Here is an 18380-nt window from a genome sequence, read left to right as displayed (position 1 = left end):
CAGCCTTCCAGGGGACACTGAGGCACCTCAGGCTCGAGGGTTCGTGCCTGAGGGGTGCTGCTTGCACCTGATACAAACTCCTCTCACACCTTTGCACTAAAAGAGCTTATCAAAGCCCCTCCCACTTGTTTTCAGAATGGCCATAAAGTATATACTTCAGAAACCTGGTACCCTAAAGCCTGGACTACTCAGGTTCCTTAAAACATTTTGTTTGAGTAAACTTCCAGTGTCGGCTCTCTCTGGGGCTTTTAACTGAGTGGGAATGGGAAACTTAGCTTTTTTGTTTTCTTTTTGACTGGATCTGTCTTGGAATTTTCTTGTCTTGGCTAGCTTTTATCTCCTTAGGAACTGTGGAAAGGAAGTGTATCTAGAAATACTTCTTCAAAATTCTCTTCTACTTGATACTTCCAGTTTGTTAATATAAAAATTTTATGCATGAATGACATATAAAATATACTGTAAAACTTAAAGGATCTGAGAAAGAGCTTTTGGAAAATTCCCCTTCCCCCTCCCACCCCGCCCCAACACACACATAAACTTCCACACAATGCAGGACATATAGAAAGTACTGACTAAATATTTATTAAATTTGTTAAAACCTTACCAGAATCAGAGGAGGAAAACAAATGCTGTGAATCCCGGCTACTAGGAGGAAACTTTATTTGAAATCCTTTAACACACAAAACTTTAAAAGAGTAACAACACTATTGTGACTAATGAAAAACACGTATTTGAGTCTAATATTAGGTTGGTGCAAAAGTCATTCCGGTTTTTACAATTATTTTTAACCTTTTAAACCGCAATGACGTTTGCACCAATCTAACACAAATGTCGTATGAATTTTATTGGATACATCTTATCGAAGTAGAAATGAGAGTTTCTATATCTTAGTTATTCATTCAGTTACTGGTACATTCATTTACTTTTACTGAAAGTCCACAGGCATTGGAGCTAGCATGGTAGGTGAGGGCCTGCCCTTGTAGAGCGTATAGTCTATGGGAAACACAGTCCATGAAACAAGTGATTTACAAAGAAGTGTAATGAGTACTGTCGCAGGACACAGTAGGTACATTTGGAGCACACAGTGGGGGAGCAGAACCCTGTGAGGGATGGGGGCAGAAAAACCATAAGGGTCACACAGGAGGCTGGAGGCCTTGGTCCTCGCACGCCTATTTGAAACAAGGATGATAAAAACCACCCCAAACTGCTCTCAGCACAGGCATGGAAGGTGGGAGTGGAGGAGGATTTTCTTCGGTCTGGCTGATGTCAACAAGGCAGGCAGGTCACTGCCTTGGCTTTTGGGAAAGGATGGAGATGATGGTGAAGGTCAAGAAGACCACGCCGGCCGTGCCTCCGATCATCAAGCCCAGGACGCTGCCGTGCACCTGCATGGCCTGACAGCGCTCTCCCGTGTAGAAGAAGGCATGACTGGAGACACACCTGAGGGGACAGAACACAGGGGTGCACGTGGGAGCCGCGTAAGCCTCCAGCGCGTCCCAGCAACAAGGGCCAACACATCAGTAATGGCAGTGAGCGCTTACTGAGCGGCTCCACGTGCCTGGTCCCATTTGAAGTGCTTTCTAGGAGTCAGGGCATTTAATTCTGGAACAACCCTTAGAGGTGGCAGCTATTACCAGGCGATTCTCACCATCCTCACTCTACAGAAAGGTTAAATAACCTGTTCAATGTCACGAGGCTAGTGTTTCACACATGAAGTCTAATCCCGGAGGTTTGTCTCCAGACCCCGTACTCTGGCCTTACATGTGCAAATTTCAGAAGGAAGGTTTGGGGCACTTAAAGAATATGTTGCCTGACACTGGCTCAGACTATATGCTACAGGGGAAATTCTCCAGATAAAGTCTGACTCAGTGCATTAGTTGGAGCTGGAAAACTTCTAGACAATATCCATTAAAGTGTTACCAGAAGGTGAGGTATTTGGCACACAGTAGGCACCTAATGGCCATGCCTTGGGGTTCTTTTCAGAAAATGTTATTTGGAATAAAGATCAACTAATTTCAGAACCAAGGTGTTAAGAGTAGTGTTTCATTTCTTCCACTATGACAATTCTAGCATTTGTGTCATACACCATTCCTATCATGAAGTCTACTCATAGAGTAGAATGAGATGATCAGAAGTCAAGGCCTCCTTTTATTGATCCTAGAAGTATTTTACCTTTAAAGCCCTCATCTCTAGCCTAGGAATTGGCTTCTTAAAATTCCTAATAGTAGCTTTGTACAATTTTTCTCTAGCCCAGTCCTCTCCAAGTACAGTTTAATTGTATGAGTGTGATTTAAAAAACATATATATGGTGAATGTTTAAATTAAAAAAAAAAATTATTACAGTAAAAGACACATTGCCATTAATCTCTCAAAATACTGCCCCTCACTTTGAACACACTTATCCCATCATTCTTGCCACTTTCTGAAGTGTTGTCTTACAGCTGCCAAGCCATTTGTTCCCCCGCGCTCTTCCCAGGATGTCACAAGGGAGTGCCTCAGCAAATTGAGGCCCGATGGAGAGATATCGGAAAAGCTCCTTTGAGGGGAAGTCTCAGCAAACTGAGACCTGATGGAATTATATGGGTCTCTCCCCTTCAATGGATTCCTTGGAGATGTGCGTGTGTGTGAAGGCAAAGTTCAGGCTGGAACACAATGGGAGCTTTCGGAAAGACAGCCAGCAGGCAACCAACACACAGATCTTGAGATTAACAATCATTACCTCTTTAGAAGTTTACCAATAAAAACTACATGTTGGCCCGATTTGGGGTTCAGTCCCTGAGACTGTTCCCCTTGACCTGTGCTTATACTCTATTACTGGCTACTGTCTTTTCTTAACTCTGCGCCGCCCTTCTCCTTCCCCACAATCCACGTCGTGCTATATGCAACACTGAAGCAGTTCTGGAAGTCCTCTTTTGTGAGTGTCTTTAGTTGTGTTGTCATGGCTGCCTCGATGTCCTGAATCAATTCAAAATGTTTACCTTTCATGGTCATTTTGACTTTGGGGAAGAGCCAGAAGTTGCATGGTGCCAGATCCAGTGAATAAGGTGAATGAGGACACACTGTAATGTTTTTATTTGATAGAAATTGCTGTGCCAGAAGCGATGTGTGACACTAAGGCTTGTTGTGATCACAAAATACGATGAATGCTGTGCCGGGTGCCATCCAACAGAAAGACAGGGATCTTCAATATGGGAAGTGGCGCATTGAACCTTAGTAACGTGTGTGACAAGTTTCAACTTGTTCGGTGCAGTCAGTCGGGTGTGAGCTACAGTTGAGAGGTGTGTTTTAAAGTGTGCCATAAATCATCCTCCATCACGACAATGCTCTATGTCACACATTGCTTTTAGTATATGGCAATCTCTATCAAATAAAAACATTACGGTGTGTCCTCATCCATCTTATTCACCAGATCTGGCACCTTGTGACTTCTGGCTCGTCCCCAAAGTCAAAATGATTCAGGACATCGAGGCAGCCATGACAGCACAACTAAAGACACTCACGAAAGCAGACTTCCAGAACTGCTTCAGAAAGGGGCAAGAATGATGGGATAAGTGAGTTTGAAGCAAGGGGGAACATTTTGAGGGAGATTAATGGCAATGTGTCTTTTACTGTAATAAATTTTTTTAAGTTTAAACATTCATCATATTGTTTGATCATACCTCACAATCTCTAGTATTACCTTAGAAGGGCTTATTCCACAAACTCCAACCTGCAGGTTTGCGGAAGAGGGATGATTTGGCTGACTAGAGGCTGACACACAAGTGGAACCCCCTGTTCTTCCTTACCCTGAGAAGGATGAAGCCACTTGGGGCACAAAGTGAAATCTGGTATCCAAGAACCTATCATCAAAGAGGTGCAGACCCCTGGCTGAGGCACCCTCAAGGAACAAGGTGGGCATTCTCTGACAAAAGGAACCAGGGACTTTGGAAAAGTGATTGATTCCAGGACTGGGGCAGAGGACATAAAAGATGAACCTGGAACATCCTGTGTACCAGAAAGTACGATGGTATTCATGAAAGAATGGGTGCATGTTGAAATGGCACAGGAGCCAGTCTGGAAGTGTTCCCAAAGGTCAAAGCTGGGACAATATGAACAATGAAATAAATGCTGGCATTATTGAAATACAGCCTATAGAATAAAGTAAATATTTATAAATTCTTAGGGATATAAACAAATAATTGTATGGATAAATGAATGGAGAGGAGGGGACAGCTATTCTTTACAGAAGAATTTCATTTAGTGAATGTGGAGAGAGTGGGAAAATAGAAAATTACCATTAAAATATTATAGTGGTGCTTGTTCCAGTGGGATCCACCAATGGATGCTGAAATTAGTGGTTGAGGATTTGAGGAAAAGCAGTATGTCTGCATGGTCTCAGAGTGTTCTCTCCCAAGATATATGTTAATTACGGAATGAGGAATGGCAAGTTTTCAGTAGAGAGGCCTGGTGGTTATGCCCTTGGTCAAATGATCAAGGTGATCACCAGTAGTTAGACATATTAACATCAAGTACCTCTTACGTGATACACTGAGAAGGGCTTATCCATCTTTCCTATTCTTGTCCAAAATGTACAACCTCAATATAAGCATGGGAAAGCATCAGATACACAAATTGAGGAACAATTTACAAAATAACTGAAATAACAAATAACAAAACTATTCCTTAAAAGTGTCAAGGTCCTAAAAGACAAGGAAAGACTGAGGGATTATCTCAGATTAAAGGAGGCTAAGAAGACGTGAAAATTAAATGTAATGTGGGATCCTAAATTGGATCCTGGAACAGAAAAGGGACATTGTAGGACAACTGGGAAATCTGAATAAGGCTTATAGTCTAGTTCATACTATTGTTAATAGTATTTAGTTTCATTAACATTCATTTATTTCTTGGCTTTGCTAATTGTACTATAGTTATGTAAGATGCTAACATTAAGTTATGGGGAACTTTGTAGCATTTTTACAATGTATTTGTAAATCTAAAATTATTTAAAATAAAGGCTAAAAAAAGAAAAAGAAAAAAAAAACTAAGTGGAGACTAAAAGGAACTCAGAAGAAATGTAGATCTTTTGAGCCAAGCAGAATGGTTCCTACATCTGCTATGATTCTGTCAAATGAAACTGATATTTTTGTCATTGCATACATCCTTTCAAAGAAATATTTTTATGCAAATAAACGTTACAAAAAGAGCTATTAAATACAGCAAACTTTCTAGAACTGGATGCCAGTCCCCGTTCTAGTGTTTCCCATCTGGGTAAATTTAGACAAATCACTTAACCTCTCTAAGCTTCAACTTCCTTACGCACTACATGGAGAGAACAAGGACCGTTGTGTCACAGGGTGGCTGTAAGGAATAATTTAGGTGATGCATGTCTACTGCTCAGGCCAGCATGTGACACATAGCACACAGTCCAAAAATATTAGAAATTCTTATTACTATTATTAAAAAAAACCTAACTATAATAACAGTACAGCAGAACTAATAGAAATAATAATGAATAACTAATAATAGTATTGGCAATCAGGGAAAATGCGAGCTTGGTCCTGAGTCTCACCGTGGCGGCTCATGGGCTGAAAGCTCTGGGTTGTCTGCGAGCCCTGCAGTAGAGTTCAAAACTCCCAAAATACTGAAGATGTTGTTGGCAATGCCCCAGAGGCGGAAAAGTGATACACGTCAAGGTGACAGGAGATCTGGGACTGCTCTGCCCTGGCACGACCCTTGCTCTGCCCTGGCAGCATAAGCCCACCGATTCAGGGCCCAGTTTTGTGGAGTCGCAAACAGCCACATTCAGCTGACTCTCTGATAGAGTCTTTGCTCTGACCTGACACCAGTGTCGTTACCAGGCTAAGCAAATACTCAGCTCGCCTCTGCTGACCCACCACCGGCCTTCCCAGCCACAGGGCCTACCTGCAGCTCGCCATCCCCTTCACATTCACACAGATGCCTTCATTTTGGCAAGGATTCGGGTCACATGGATCTCTGAAGTACTGAGGCCAGTTGTGGTCTTCCATGGGGCCCGGGCCCATATTCTCCACTGACCGCTTCTGTCGGCGAGGCTGCCCCTGGCCCAGGCTGCTGGGTGGGACTCTCTCTAACGCGGCCTTTCCTGAGTCTCCTTCTGAGGCCTGCTGCTCCTGGTCTTGGAGGACAAGGCTTTGGGGGATCAGCCTGGTGTTTCTAGTGGGAACTTCAGTCTGGTTAAGGTGGTTGATATCTTCAGGGAATAGACAATGGGTGGTGAGGAAGATCTATGATTAATACCTGACTTCAATTAACTTCCACTCCTGGAGAAAGTCCCCTGAGTGGCCTGTATGCATCATGGACATCACCTTAGCGACATGGAAAAGTGGCTCTGAACCCAGCTGACTCTCATACTGCTAGTTATTTTTATTTTCAAAGTAGTCTAATTACATTTTTATTTAACTTGAGAAAACAAACATAACGTTAGCATGGATAGACTGAAACTAAACTGAAGTCAGCGAACTACCATATTTAATAAATTATCAAGAAAGATGACACTAAAATTTTAGTTTCTCCCAAGGACAGTTAAACTAAAGAAGGGAGTCATTTTGCAACAGAGTAAAATGTGGTTCTCTCAGGACATTTTTTTTTCTAAAACTTAGTCCTCAAAACAAAACAAACAAACAGACAAACAAAATCCCCTCCTCCGCATGAGAAGCTTTAAAATCAGTTTAACACCCAGGATAGAATTATTTATTCAGGAGGATAACTAAAATTACCTTCAAAGTCCACAAAAATGATAAGGTCATCATTTTTAAGGAAATTCCTCCTTTTCAGCATTTGGTGGGAGATGACATTACTCCAGCCCCAGTCTAAGCTTCTGTAACACTTACAGCTCTGATCATAAGATCCCACAACGGATGGTCTATCCCAGATGACAGAGCCATTTATTGCTGCAAAGTTATAGATAACAAAAAATCACATTAATTCTACTTCACTTTCCAATTTGTCTTTAATATAGATATAGAGCTTTGTTAATATATGTAGGATATGTAAAGCTTTGTTAATCAGAAAAAAAATGTTGAAAATTAGGTTATTTACTCTTTCCAGGAGAGTTGAAACTCTGAATTGGAAGGTGGGAAGGGCAGAGAACCACAGCTCTGAATAGTTAATTGTCTACTGCTGAGTGACTTCCTCAAGGAAGAAGGAGGAACAGCTAGCTATAGCGTCTTCCTTTTAAGGCTTAAAGCTCTTTGTTTAAAAAAATAGTTTGCCCATGTCTTTATTGGTGCAAGTTTGTCTGATGAATATACTGATGATCAGTAATATTTTAGGAGTCATTGCATTAGTTCTGCACAAAGCCAACAAATTCTGAGCATCTGATAAATGATTAGCAATAACAGTCTTCTCAATTAGACTGAGCTCCATGAAGCAGGAACTGCCCGATTTGCTTGTATTCTAAAACCTAGCATAGAGTTTGGCACATTGAAAACTCTTAATAGATGCTCGATGAGTAAATTCAGAAAAGAGAAGGAAGGTAAGGTGACGTCGAAATTTTTAACTTAATACTCCAACATGACTGTGTTATCGATAGGCCCAAGCAGGAAATGTGAGAGGAAATGTAATCTCTCTTACACAGAGGAGAATCCCATCTATTGGCCCTTCCAGTTGAAGGGTGGCTCTTAGAACCACTTACCCGAAGATGTCTGGGACTTAGAGGTAGTGAACACCATGCTTGAAGACATTCTATTCCTAACATCAGGTTCCTGGTCGAGTATTGTCATGACCACCTGTCTGTTTTCCACTGGCCATTCCAGGATAGCGTCATTCTCCCCACTGCACAGGTGAAAAGCAAGTCCTGCGTATCCGGAGCTAATGGAGTTTATTCTACCATGAGGGTATAAGGTCAACCCAAACCCATATCCCTCTGAATTGTAGAATCGAGGGCTCAGGAGCCAGTCCCCTTTAACTGTGTTCTGAAGGGTCTGGGAGAAATTCCGTACTGTCCAAACCCCTGTGGGGCATGGGGTTTCTGTCAGAGTGATGTCATCCAAGTAAATCCCCCCATTCGAGTTCTGGGGGTCTCCTTTTGTGCCCTGAAAAACGTAGCGAAACTTCTTTTCCTCTCTGAGTGTCACATGAGCAATTTTCCAATTTTGGTCAGCATTTCCTGAGGACAGAGAATACGATGGGTGACAATTGCGGCCAACATTTATTGAGCACTGACTATGAGCCTGGTACTGTGCCAATTACTTTATGTGAATTATCTTATTGAAACCTCACAACAACCCTATGAGATAGATACTGTTATAAACTAGTTAAGGAACTTTTCCAAAGTCACATACCTAGTAAGGGAAAGTAGCTATAAAAAGACACAGTATGATTTATTTTAAAATTTATATTCAAATCTTAATCATGAATTTCCTTTCCATTATCATTCAGTTTCACAGGTTCAGGCTTTCCCCCTAGGTTTCCACCCCCTAATGTTAGCGTTGAATACCCAATGTTAGGCTGAATCTTACAAAAAAAACCATTTTGTAATCCAAAATTAAAATAATGGCGGTTTAATATGGTCCAACCTGTGACTTGATGCCAGAGCGGTATTTGGGAGGCTCTAGAGTAAATTATAATGTACAGGGGAAGCTGGATCTCCCTTATGCAAAACTGACTCACTCCACTTTTTTTCTCTTCCTCATACTCTCTGAAATTATGCCAAGTAGGGTGTAATACGTAAACGGTTATAATGAAGTTACTATATAAAAAATGGCTTATTTCTCATCAACTTCACAAGTAGGTTCTCAGTTACTTCATCATATTATATAATGGTGTCATTCAGTTTTCTGAAACAGATGCAAAGCACTTTGGGTGAACTATTGAATCACTCTCTCTCCAGCAGCATCAATTCCTGTTTCCTTCTAACTTTCCAATCTCTACCCCTGAATCACCTATTTTCTCTGTCCTGGCTTATTCCAAAGTTCTAGTGAACATGGAGTTTATGTATTCTGATTGGCCTCTCACAAAAGTATATTTCAGCCTCACCTAAACCCTTGACGCTGCTTCTAATTTCGGAGTGGTTAACAGGTTCATCGAGTGGTTAAAACATGCCAGACATTATGCTAAACATTTAGAAGAGGAAGGAGGGAGGTAGAGGAAAAGGGAAGAAGAGAAGAAGAGGAAGAGTGGAGGAGGAGGAATGAAGAGAGGGAAGGAAGGGAGAAAAGAGAGTGGAAGTGGGAGGAGAAGAAGCACCGTGATCCCAAATTTTAAGCTAAATCAGTCCTTCCATGAATGCCTCTAGGTACCTTGAAATGTCTTCACCTTGACCAGCTTGCGAACGTTGCCTGTGCTGTCATCCCTCCTGACCCAGATGACAAGTCTATCCGAAAGGCTTCCTGTCATTTTATAGAAAAATTGCAGGCACTGCTGCTTCCTCTTTGGGTAAAGAATCCGAGACTCCAGCAGGGCTGCCTCCTCTGCCAACCCCAAGCTGGTGTTGAAGTGCATGAAGTAGCCGGCACCTATGGAGAGAACACCCAGCATCTCATCTCTGGCTGCCCACACCCCAGGGCGCCCTCTACCCCCGCAAAGTGATATAGTGAACAACAGCCGTTATCCAGGCAACAGAAGCTAGAATGCTTCTCAAGAAAATAAAAAGAAGCTTGTCTGTCAGTAAACATTCTGCCTCCATTGACAGACTGGCTGGCTCAAGCCACAGCTTTCCACTGCTTCTTTTGATTGACTTCGTTCCCAAATTTGTGACACGTATACCTCTGACTTAAGGAAATAATGAGCTTTAAGCAAAGTTGGATGGAATTTAGTTAGTGTCTGTGAGATGAATTCTGTTTTCCTTATTGACTTCAGTGTTTAAATTAGAGGTCCATTCCACAGAATACAGCTGGCCTCCTAGTTGTATAGAAACAGTGGGATTCAAAGCTTTAGGAACTAGATTTTAAATATTCACAATGTTAAACGTTCAATTTCACCTGTGTCTAGCCAAATAACTGGGTGTATCATCAGTGGTGACGAATCATCTTTACTGTATCATAAGACGGGACATTCAAAGCGTATTAGGGACTAACTGAAGATTTTTTTCCTGAATGTAAAGAAAACTTTCAAAGAACACTGAAAAAGAGGGAGGAAAGTGTCTACATTTGTGCCAGAGCTGGGGTGTGCCCAACTTAGATATCTTAAAATTCTGCCCCCCAAACAAGCAGGTGGCTAAACGAATATGTCATTTGGAGAGCCAGCACACTTTTGAGAGTCAAGTGCAATGAACAATGCTTGCATATAAAGAAGTCATTTAACTGTACTCCAGAATTCAACTCCTTACCAAATTCTCCACTCAAAATATCCCACAAAGTAAAAATGAAGTGAGCATCTAGAAAGAGTTCTAGGTACTGAGGCAATAGGATTCCCTGCTTCACCCTGCCTCCCACATGGGGCACGTGCCTTTCATATTAGCAGCAAACATGGATGTTTAAATAAGCTTTCCACCAAGCTTAAAAATATTGTAATGACTTTAATATTACATCAGGACATTTTATATGTTCTTGTATGTTCTTTTCAATACTTGATCTTCCTAGTATGAGACCTCTGCCTTCCGAATTATTGAGTGCTTGCAATAAGGAAAACAAGAGCTCACACAGCTAAGGTCTCCCAGGTGGTCCTTGTGTAGGAATTCTGCCCAGGTGTTCTCAGAGTTGTGAAGTGAAAGTCCCATAACTCAGGCCTGCATATCGGGAGGCTTGAGTTGTGGCCCTGGCTCTGCCACTGACTAGGTGACCATTCATCACTCAGGGTTTCAATTGGGAGGTGGCTTCTATCTTCTGAGTTTTTCCAGTCTATGCGTCTACCTGAATAACGCCACTGTTCTCTAACACGGTCCCACTAAGTGCCTCCAGTGGAAGAAGCATAATGGTTGGCCCAGTTCACCTGATAAAGCTTTTCTAGATATTTATTCTGGGGTGTGGTCCTTTCCTTTCCTATTACAGTGCTAGAATGTTCTTTCAGCAGTTTCCTATCACAGGAAGATCACCTTTCTGTTTAGCTGGAAAATGTGTATTAGCCAAGCAGCAAGCCCACAGAAAAGACTGAGTTGGAGACTATGATGGAAGTTTGGTGAGAACTTCACCCTTTGGGTACTTGAGATTATATGTTTAATAATCTGATGTGTGACAGAGACTTTCACCGTTTGCCAAGGCCAGAGGAATAGTGGCAATGGCTTAAAATGCTGACATTCTCCCTGGTGGCCTGGCATCTGGGTGACAGACAAGCTGGGTCCCTTTTGTGAAGGAAATCTAACCAACTCTCACACAGGCATGGACTAAGAGACTTCATAATAAGCCAGGCTTTAAAAAGCGATTATAATCTATAACCCCACATGCTTCCAAATAGGGTTGAGATAATTTCAATGATAGGCACTTAATAAAAAGATGCTAGACTAGGGGAAATATATATATATATATATATATATAGAATCTCTGGCAAACAAGATGGAAAAAAATAGGGAGCGAAGCTGCTTGTCTGCAACTGGAGGTTCTATACGCATTATCTCCTTCCATCTTGACTATGAAGTATCAACATCTTGAGGGTCAGAAAGGCTTACAAAAGCAAAGACTTAGAAAACAATGACAAAAACAACTTCCTGTGGTCACAATTAGCAAGTGGTGAAGCCAGATTTTACATCTGGTCTGTCTGACTTTATAGCTTTTTCACACATGAACCATATAGAGGAAATATCTGAAGCTGTGCCATCCAATGTGGTGGCTACCAAACACAGGTGGCTATTGAGCACTGGAACTGTGGTCAATCCAAACTGAGCTGGGCTGTCAGGGTGAAATACACAGCAGATTTCCAATATTTCAGATAAAAAAGTGTGAAGTATTTCATTAATAATTTTTATGTTGATTATACATTGAAATGTTAACGCTTTGGATACAGGGGATTAAATAAAATAGATTATTAAAGACATTTTCCCTTGTTTCTTTTTTATGTGACTATTAGAAAAATTTACATTATGTATGTGGCTGCATTTTAGTTCTATTGGAGGGCAATGCTCTACAGACATTACCCTTATTTACAAAGTCATATCTTATCAACATATCAGTTTTGTCATCACTTAAATGCATCTTTCTTTTGCATGCCCAGAGCCTGGATGCTTTTTATTGAGTTAATAATGAAGATAAGAGCAATATTCTTTGTCCTCATTCAGCGTGCCAGGCTTGAGAATTAACATACCAGCTGAGGCAAAACATGCTGACTGCCATTGCCAAGTGAACCTGATGAACCAACCACCTCCGTGTATTTACGTGCCGCCTTCACTGACCTGTGCACTGACCCACCAACGTGTGATCCACTTGCCCAGGCTGAGCGCTGTCCTGATGGACCCAGTCCGCATCGTCTCTGGTACCCTGAATCATCCCACAGATGTTTGCCTTCTCAAAAGCACAGTGGTCCAAAAGGGTGTGCGTTGTGGCTGAAAATGACATTTTTGTCACCTGGTCAAAAATTTAAGGCATCTCATTCCAAATACTTGATGTCTTAGGCTACTGAGACCTTCGTATTCAGATAGAGTAGGATCATGAGGATTTCATTCTCTTGACTTGTTCTCAAATGCAAATCCTTCTGTCATCACTAGATTTTAGAACTGGTCAACATAAAAATGCAGCCCTACTCACCTCACAGAGTCACAGTCACATGCTGAAAAAGCCTATAATCGTGCTTTGCTAAAAACAGAGTCACAGTCACATGCTGAAAAAGCCTATAATCGTGCTTTGCTAAAAACAAGGCACTTACAATACTGGGCTTTGTACTCAGTATATCTTCTGTACATACACATGAAAGACAATGAAAGAGTGTGTCTCTGAAGATTAGTGGGGTCATTTTAGAAAACATCCCATCTGGGGACACTAGATTGTTCCAGGAACAACCACCCTGGGTAAAGAATTTTGCAGGATACAAAATACTTTCAAGCCTATCGTCTATCTTGAGCTTTACAGAATGATGCACCCCTCAAAAGGAAGATAAAGAAGTTGGACTATTATAGCTCCTTAACTTGCTCCAAAACTTTCCCTTTACAAAACTCATTGATTTGCATAACCATCTTGTGATACGGGTGTTATAATTTTTTCTACTCTAGAGCTAGGCAAATAAGGTAACTTGACCATTTTCCTTAACTAGAACATGAAAGAAGAGTAAAGGAAAATATACAGGAGACCTGCAGTGCCAGGGAATCTCTGTTGAGGCTCATTGACCTCGTCCTCAGCTCCAGAGGTACTCACTACAATTGTACATTCGGTTCAGCCTCTCCAAATCGACGGTACTGAAATCCAGGCGCTGCCCAATGATGGAGTTAAACTCAGGGATCTTGGCCGTGATGGTAGGGACACTTTCGTTCTTGTTAAATGAGAAAGGCGCGTAGTGCATCAAAGACTCGTAATCATAGGGCGTGTTGAGGTCGGTGATGATGTTGTCATCATAGGTGTTAAAATTGTGCTCGAAACCTGTCAGGGGGAGAAGCCACAGATCCTGTCCTGTCATATTGTTAGATGTCCACAGGATCTAACAATCACATATAGTGGCTTTATTTATAATTTCCCCATCCTACTTTCTTTGACTAGATACTCAAGCAGAGACCAAAAAGTAATAATAACAATAATGCCTATTTATACATATTTTAACATTTTGTAATTAGCATAATGAATACAAATTAATACATATTATTATATTAACTAATAATAGTAACATGTAATAGTATATAAATTATAATAATGAATATTAAAATGCATGTTATAATTAATATATACACATTGTAAATGATTAAATATGTGTATATATTTAAATCAAAGATTCTTTTTATAAATAAATAAGTATGTATATGTATAAGGGTTTAAGAAAGAGAAGATAAAATATCAAAGTGGCAGCAAGTATTCCAAGTAGCAGGAAACAGAATTTCTGAATTCAGAGAAATATTTAGAATTGATACATCTTGGTAATAGCCAAGTGCCTCATTCACCAAGATCTGTACCTGGCCAGCTCTCCTATAGGTTAGGAAAAAGAAATCTGAGGGGTTGGGGGAAACGTTAAGTAGCTGGCAAGAAAGGGCCTCCTGTTAATCAAGGCTCACATCCTTCTGTTCCAGAAATAGCCTCATGGATAGAAAAATAAAATAGGAAGGAAAAAATGGACTTTCCTTTCAAAATAAAAAAGAAAAACCTTTTTATGAGATTAGCCCAAGTAAGATCATATGTACTATACTATGAAAAGCTGAAATGAGAAACCAATCAGATGTTCTTTTAATCCACTAGCCATCAGGAATGTTTACGTTTTGGCTGCAGGTTTTTTGTTTCTTTCTTAGGGAACAATAGGAAAACTGAATGAGAATGCTCATAACTCTTCCAGTCATAACTTCCCATCTTCAAGTTCTCATTTTCCAGCTTCCCATCCAGTCACTTTGAATAATTAGAGAGAAGAAAATGTAACCGTCTGTCTAACACATCCACATTTAGGGTTGAAGAAGTGTGGTGCAACCTGGTGGGTGTTCCTGCAGGTGCTGGCGGGAGTCTCCAGATGCTTTGGGAAAAGCAAATGTGATCAAGACCTTCTTTTAAGTATAAAACAAGGATACTGATGTTTCATCTTCCCAACTCACAGGGATATTTTATGGAGACTTAACTTGAGAGAGAGCAAATCATTTTCAAATGTGAGACAGAACTGCAGGAAATAAATGATCCCAACAGGGAAGAAAGAAAGTAATTTCTTCCAGAGCTCTTGGTCCTAGGATGTCAGCTGAGGCAGTAGAAGTGTAAAGAGCATCGAGGTGGTGTAAGGACTGGGGACTGTGTCTGGGATCTCCTGACGACTCTTGGTGACACCTTAAGCAAGTCACTTTGGACTCACTAGGTATGTTTTCCTTAACTTTCAATAAAATAGTCAGGTTAGAATAGATTATTTTATTCCTTATTATTCAAGGATTCTCGTCAGGATACTTTGCCAAATAAATGTTTTGAAAAATTAAACAAAGTTGTATTTAACATATTTTGCCATGTCCACTGTCTGCTAGGTAATGGCCCCAGGCAGTGAATAGGACAGGGATAGCTCTGTCTTCAGCAAACTCAAGCACTGGGAGCCTTGATGAGGGAGTGACCTTGTAAAACAGAGGTTAGTCAGCGAAACTTTTGTGTCAAGGGTGAGCTAGAAAATATTTTTGCTTAGCAAGCCATATGGTCTCTGTCACAACTCTGCCATTGTAGCACAAAAACTGCCATAGACAATGTATAAACAAATGGGGGTGTCTGTGTCCTCATAAATCTTTATTTACAAAAGCAAGTGGATATGAACCATGCGTTGTAGTTGGCAAACCCCTGCTAGACCTCAGGAGTTTTTTTCCTTAATGGAAGAAGGAAACAGGTCCAGAAAACACAATTCTGACTTAAGAAATGGAGATGGATTTGGGGGAGAGAACTTCACTGCCAGTACAGTATCTTTTGTGGTTAAGTAATAGGATTGTCATCAACTGAAGATGACGTGCAATAAAATTCATGAGTTACCCTGAGCAATAATACTACTCCTGTTTGTGATCTCATTGGATTTGATGTCTCACTTGAGAATAGTTCTTCGGTGATGGCAGGCAATTTCAATCTATGGCAATATACTTGATAAAAATAGAGATAGGCGATGAGAAAACATGTGTTGAGTACTCCATGCCTAACCCCGAGTTGAGCGAGTCTGCAAATTATCCTGGCAAGTGTGTCCATTCCCTCTGACAAAATGGCCTTGTTTGGCCTAAAGCCCTCTTAAAAGCACTAAGCATGGTGGTCTTCAGGACTTACAAATGTGAATGTTTTCTGCTTCTTCATGTGATTTTCAGCCAGTGAAGTCCATGCATGGGAAGACAAGAAATGCAGGCTTGTAGGCAAATACAAAGTCTAATAGTGCCCAGAGTCTCAGAAGCAGAGATTCAGTCCTTTGACCTGTGACTCCCACTTTCCTTTCCCCTCTACACAGACCCAGTTATATAATACAATTACCCTGAGAGACAAATATATTCGATTTCATCTGTTATTTCATATCCAGGTGAATACTCTCTAATTCTTCTCTAGATTGGACTGGGAGGCAGAGAAGAATATCACTTGGCCTCTAGTTCAGTGGTTGGGTGGCAGGATGGGTAGAAGTGTGTGTGTGGGTCCAATCCTGGGAACATATTGGGTTTTACAAACTACACGGTTTCCCTCCTTCCACCAACACTCCACATTCATAGAAGTATCAGAACATGAGGTACCGGGTGGGCCCTGGCCTGAGAAAACCCATAGGTGACTTTGATATGATTAGCCATCCTACGTAGCCCTATCCCACGCGAGAAACATTGCTCCCCCTTTCTCCAAAACGAGCTAGTTCTGACAGAAGGTTTTTGGGGATTCCTATTTAATTTTAAAGTATGGCTAGTTCTTCTAAGTCCCTTAAAGTAAAATTATTACAGATGTACTTGAATATATGAACTCATACATGAAATTGGGATCTCAAAAAACCAGATAATAGTAAGGCAATTATTTGCTTCATGAAAATATTGTGTGATAATAGTTAAGACATTTTTAATACATTAAAGTTTAATGAATCTATTACGGCCCAAAATAATGCTTTTCTACTCCCTCAACTAATTTTTAATGAAAAACTTGGCGTTTTCAGAAACACAGCATTGACTTTTTCCCCCAGGACATTGGGAAACTGATGGATAAATTATGTCGTTACTCAGAAGCACTGCAGTTATTTGTCTCAAACAATTAAGGAAAGTCTAACAAAATTAAAGAACACTGAAATTATTAGAATAGCATAACTGCATGGTAATGTGGAATAAAACTTGTATAGCTGGGAGCAGAAAGAGTGGTTTTTAGAAAAGAGAAAAAAAAGACCAATAAATTTTGATTAACTAGAACTCAGGCTATTAGCCAGAATGAACAGAATTGGGGGTACAACGTCAGAGAAAAATATTCATTTCTGTTGTTATTTTTTTTTGTTTTCCAACACCTTTCATTGATTTGGTAAAGCACTAAAAAAACTTCTTGAATAGGTCATAGAGTCATCATATATTCAACTAAACCTCTAGAGCTCCATGAAATTTCACATCCAGAAAAATGACCCTGATATTTTCAGAGACCTAAATCACTTTACTTATGAAGACAGGAAAATAGACAATATTTTAGATAAATTTCCAAACAGAAACACTGAAACTAAAAAAGACTTCTGTTTAACTTTCAATTAATCCCCACTTAAAATCATCCAACATACAGTATTCCCTGAGACTCTTGTCTGGGATCAGACCCATAGAGTCCACATGACAAGTAATCATATCCTTGCCCACTTTATACTTTGTATTCCCACTGGAGAATCTGAAGCACCTATCCACACACAAATTGGACTTGTCATCCCAGGGTTGGTCTCAGCAAATGGTAAAAATAAAAGCACAGTCCATCCATCTACCTTGGGTTTATACGCACCTGGAAGAATTTCATCCCACCAGATTTTCACATAACCATCCCGGTCAGTTCTTGACTGCTCATGGTAAAATCCCAAAGCATGCAGGATCTCGTGTTCGATGATGGCCTTATAGTCACACCCCAGGCCAATGGAAAGGTTCTGTCCCACATGTTGGTCGCCGACCTCCGACCAGCATCTTAAAAGAGGAGAAGAGGGAAATTTTTTCCTAGAGAAGTCTTAAGTGGCTGTAAATCATAGGATTGCTGGACAGAAATTAGAAACAAGTTAGGTTTCATTTTAAAAAGAAATTATCAATAGCACTCTCATATCCTGATGGTTCAATGATAGGGGACTGGTTAAATAAAGAAACATTTCCCTGGAGGGTTTTACACAGGCTTTAAAAATGATGGTCCATTATACGTATAAGTGGCAAATTAATCCTAATAATGCATCAGGTAGAAAGAAGTAAAAACCGGCATTCTTCCTTACCTGCACAAACCCATTCCAAATAATAACACTATCACTTTTACACCAAAATATTGTCTCTAAGTGGTGGCTGTGGTTGATTTAAATTTTCTCCTTTATACTCTAATGAATTTCCAAATTTCCTATAAAGAGCAGGTGTGAATTTTTATGACCATGAGAAACAGCCTCATTAGTGACAGCATAGCCTAGGTCTAACATTTCTGAAGGGCCCCAGGCAAGAGGGACCCATAACTTCCCTCAGACAACAGGGGATTCAGAAACTGCTGGCAGATACACTAAATTCCTCAGGGTGCAGCCTTCTGCCCACTTTTCCCCAATTATTTTTGTCTTTTCTCATAAATCTGATTTCCCACTTCTATTAGCAAACCTGAAGCTTTCCACAAATTGTCTCCTTCTCTGCTTTAAGCTGTGGAGCAAGAATCTATAACAAATGCTCAACTGAATAAAAGCTTTGCCAATGGTTTTAA

General features: G+C 40.5%; 1 protein-coding gene across 1 annotated transcript in view; it reads right to left on the bottom strand.

The window, feature by feature from the left end:
- Nucleotides 1-588: 588 nt before the first annotated feature.
- MEP1A (meprin A subunit alpha) overlaps nt 589-18380 on the bottom strand; it is a 29734-nt gene continuing 11942 nt past the window's right edge. Inside the window, exons 7-14 of the mRNA XM_033093859.1 lie at nt 17448-17623; nt 13236-13457; nt 12281-12430; nt 9258-9473; nt 7652-8125; nt 6735-6908; nt 5902-6208; nt 589-1440 (exon numbers count right to left, since the gene is read on the bottom strand). Of these exons, the coding sequence (XP_032949750.1) occupies nt 1284-1440; nt 5902-6208; nt 6735-6908; nt 7652-8125; nt 9258-9473; nt 12281-12430; nt 13236-13457; nt 17448-17623 (1876 nt within the window). The 3' untranslated portion in view covers nt 589-1283. The remainder of the gene's footprint in view (nt 1441-5901; nt 6209-6734; nt 6909-7651; nt 8126-9257; nt 9474-12280; nt 12431-13235; nt 13458-17447; nt 17624-18380) is intronic.

Source organism: Rhinolophus ferrumequinum, chromosome 3 (assembly GCF_004115265.2).
Source record: "Rhinolophus ferrumequinum isolate MPI-CBG mRhiFer1 chromosome 3, mRhiFer1_v1.p, whole genome shotgun sequence".
NCBI classification, from domain to species: Eukaryota; Metazoa; Chordata; class Mammalia; order Chiroptera; family Rhinolophidae; genus Rhinolophus; species Rhinolophus ferrumequinum.
Note: the sequence above shows the minus strand (reverse complement) of the source record. Positions and strands in the feature narration are given on the sequence as shown.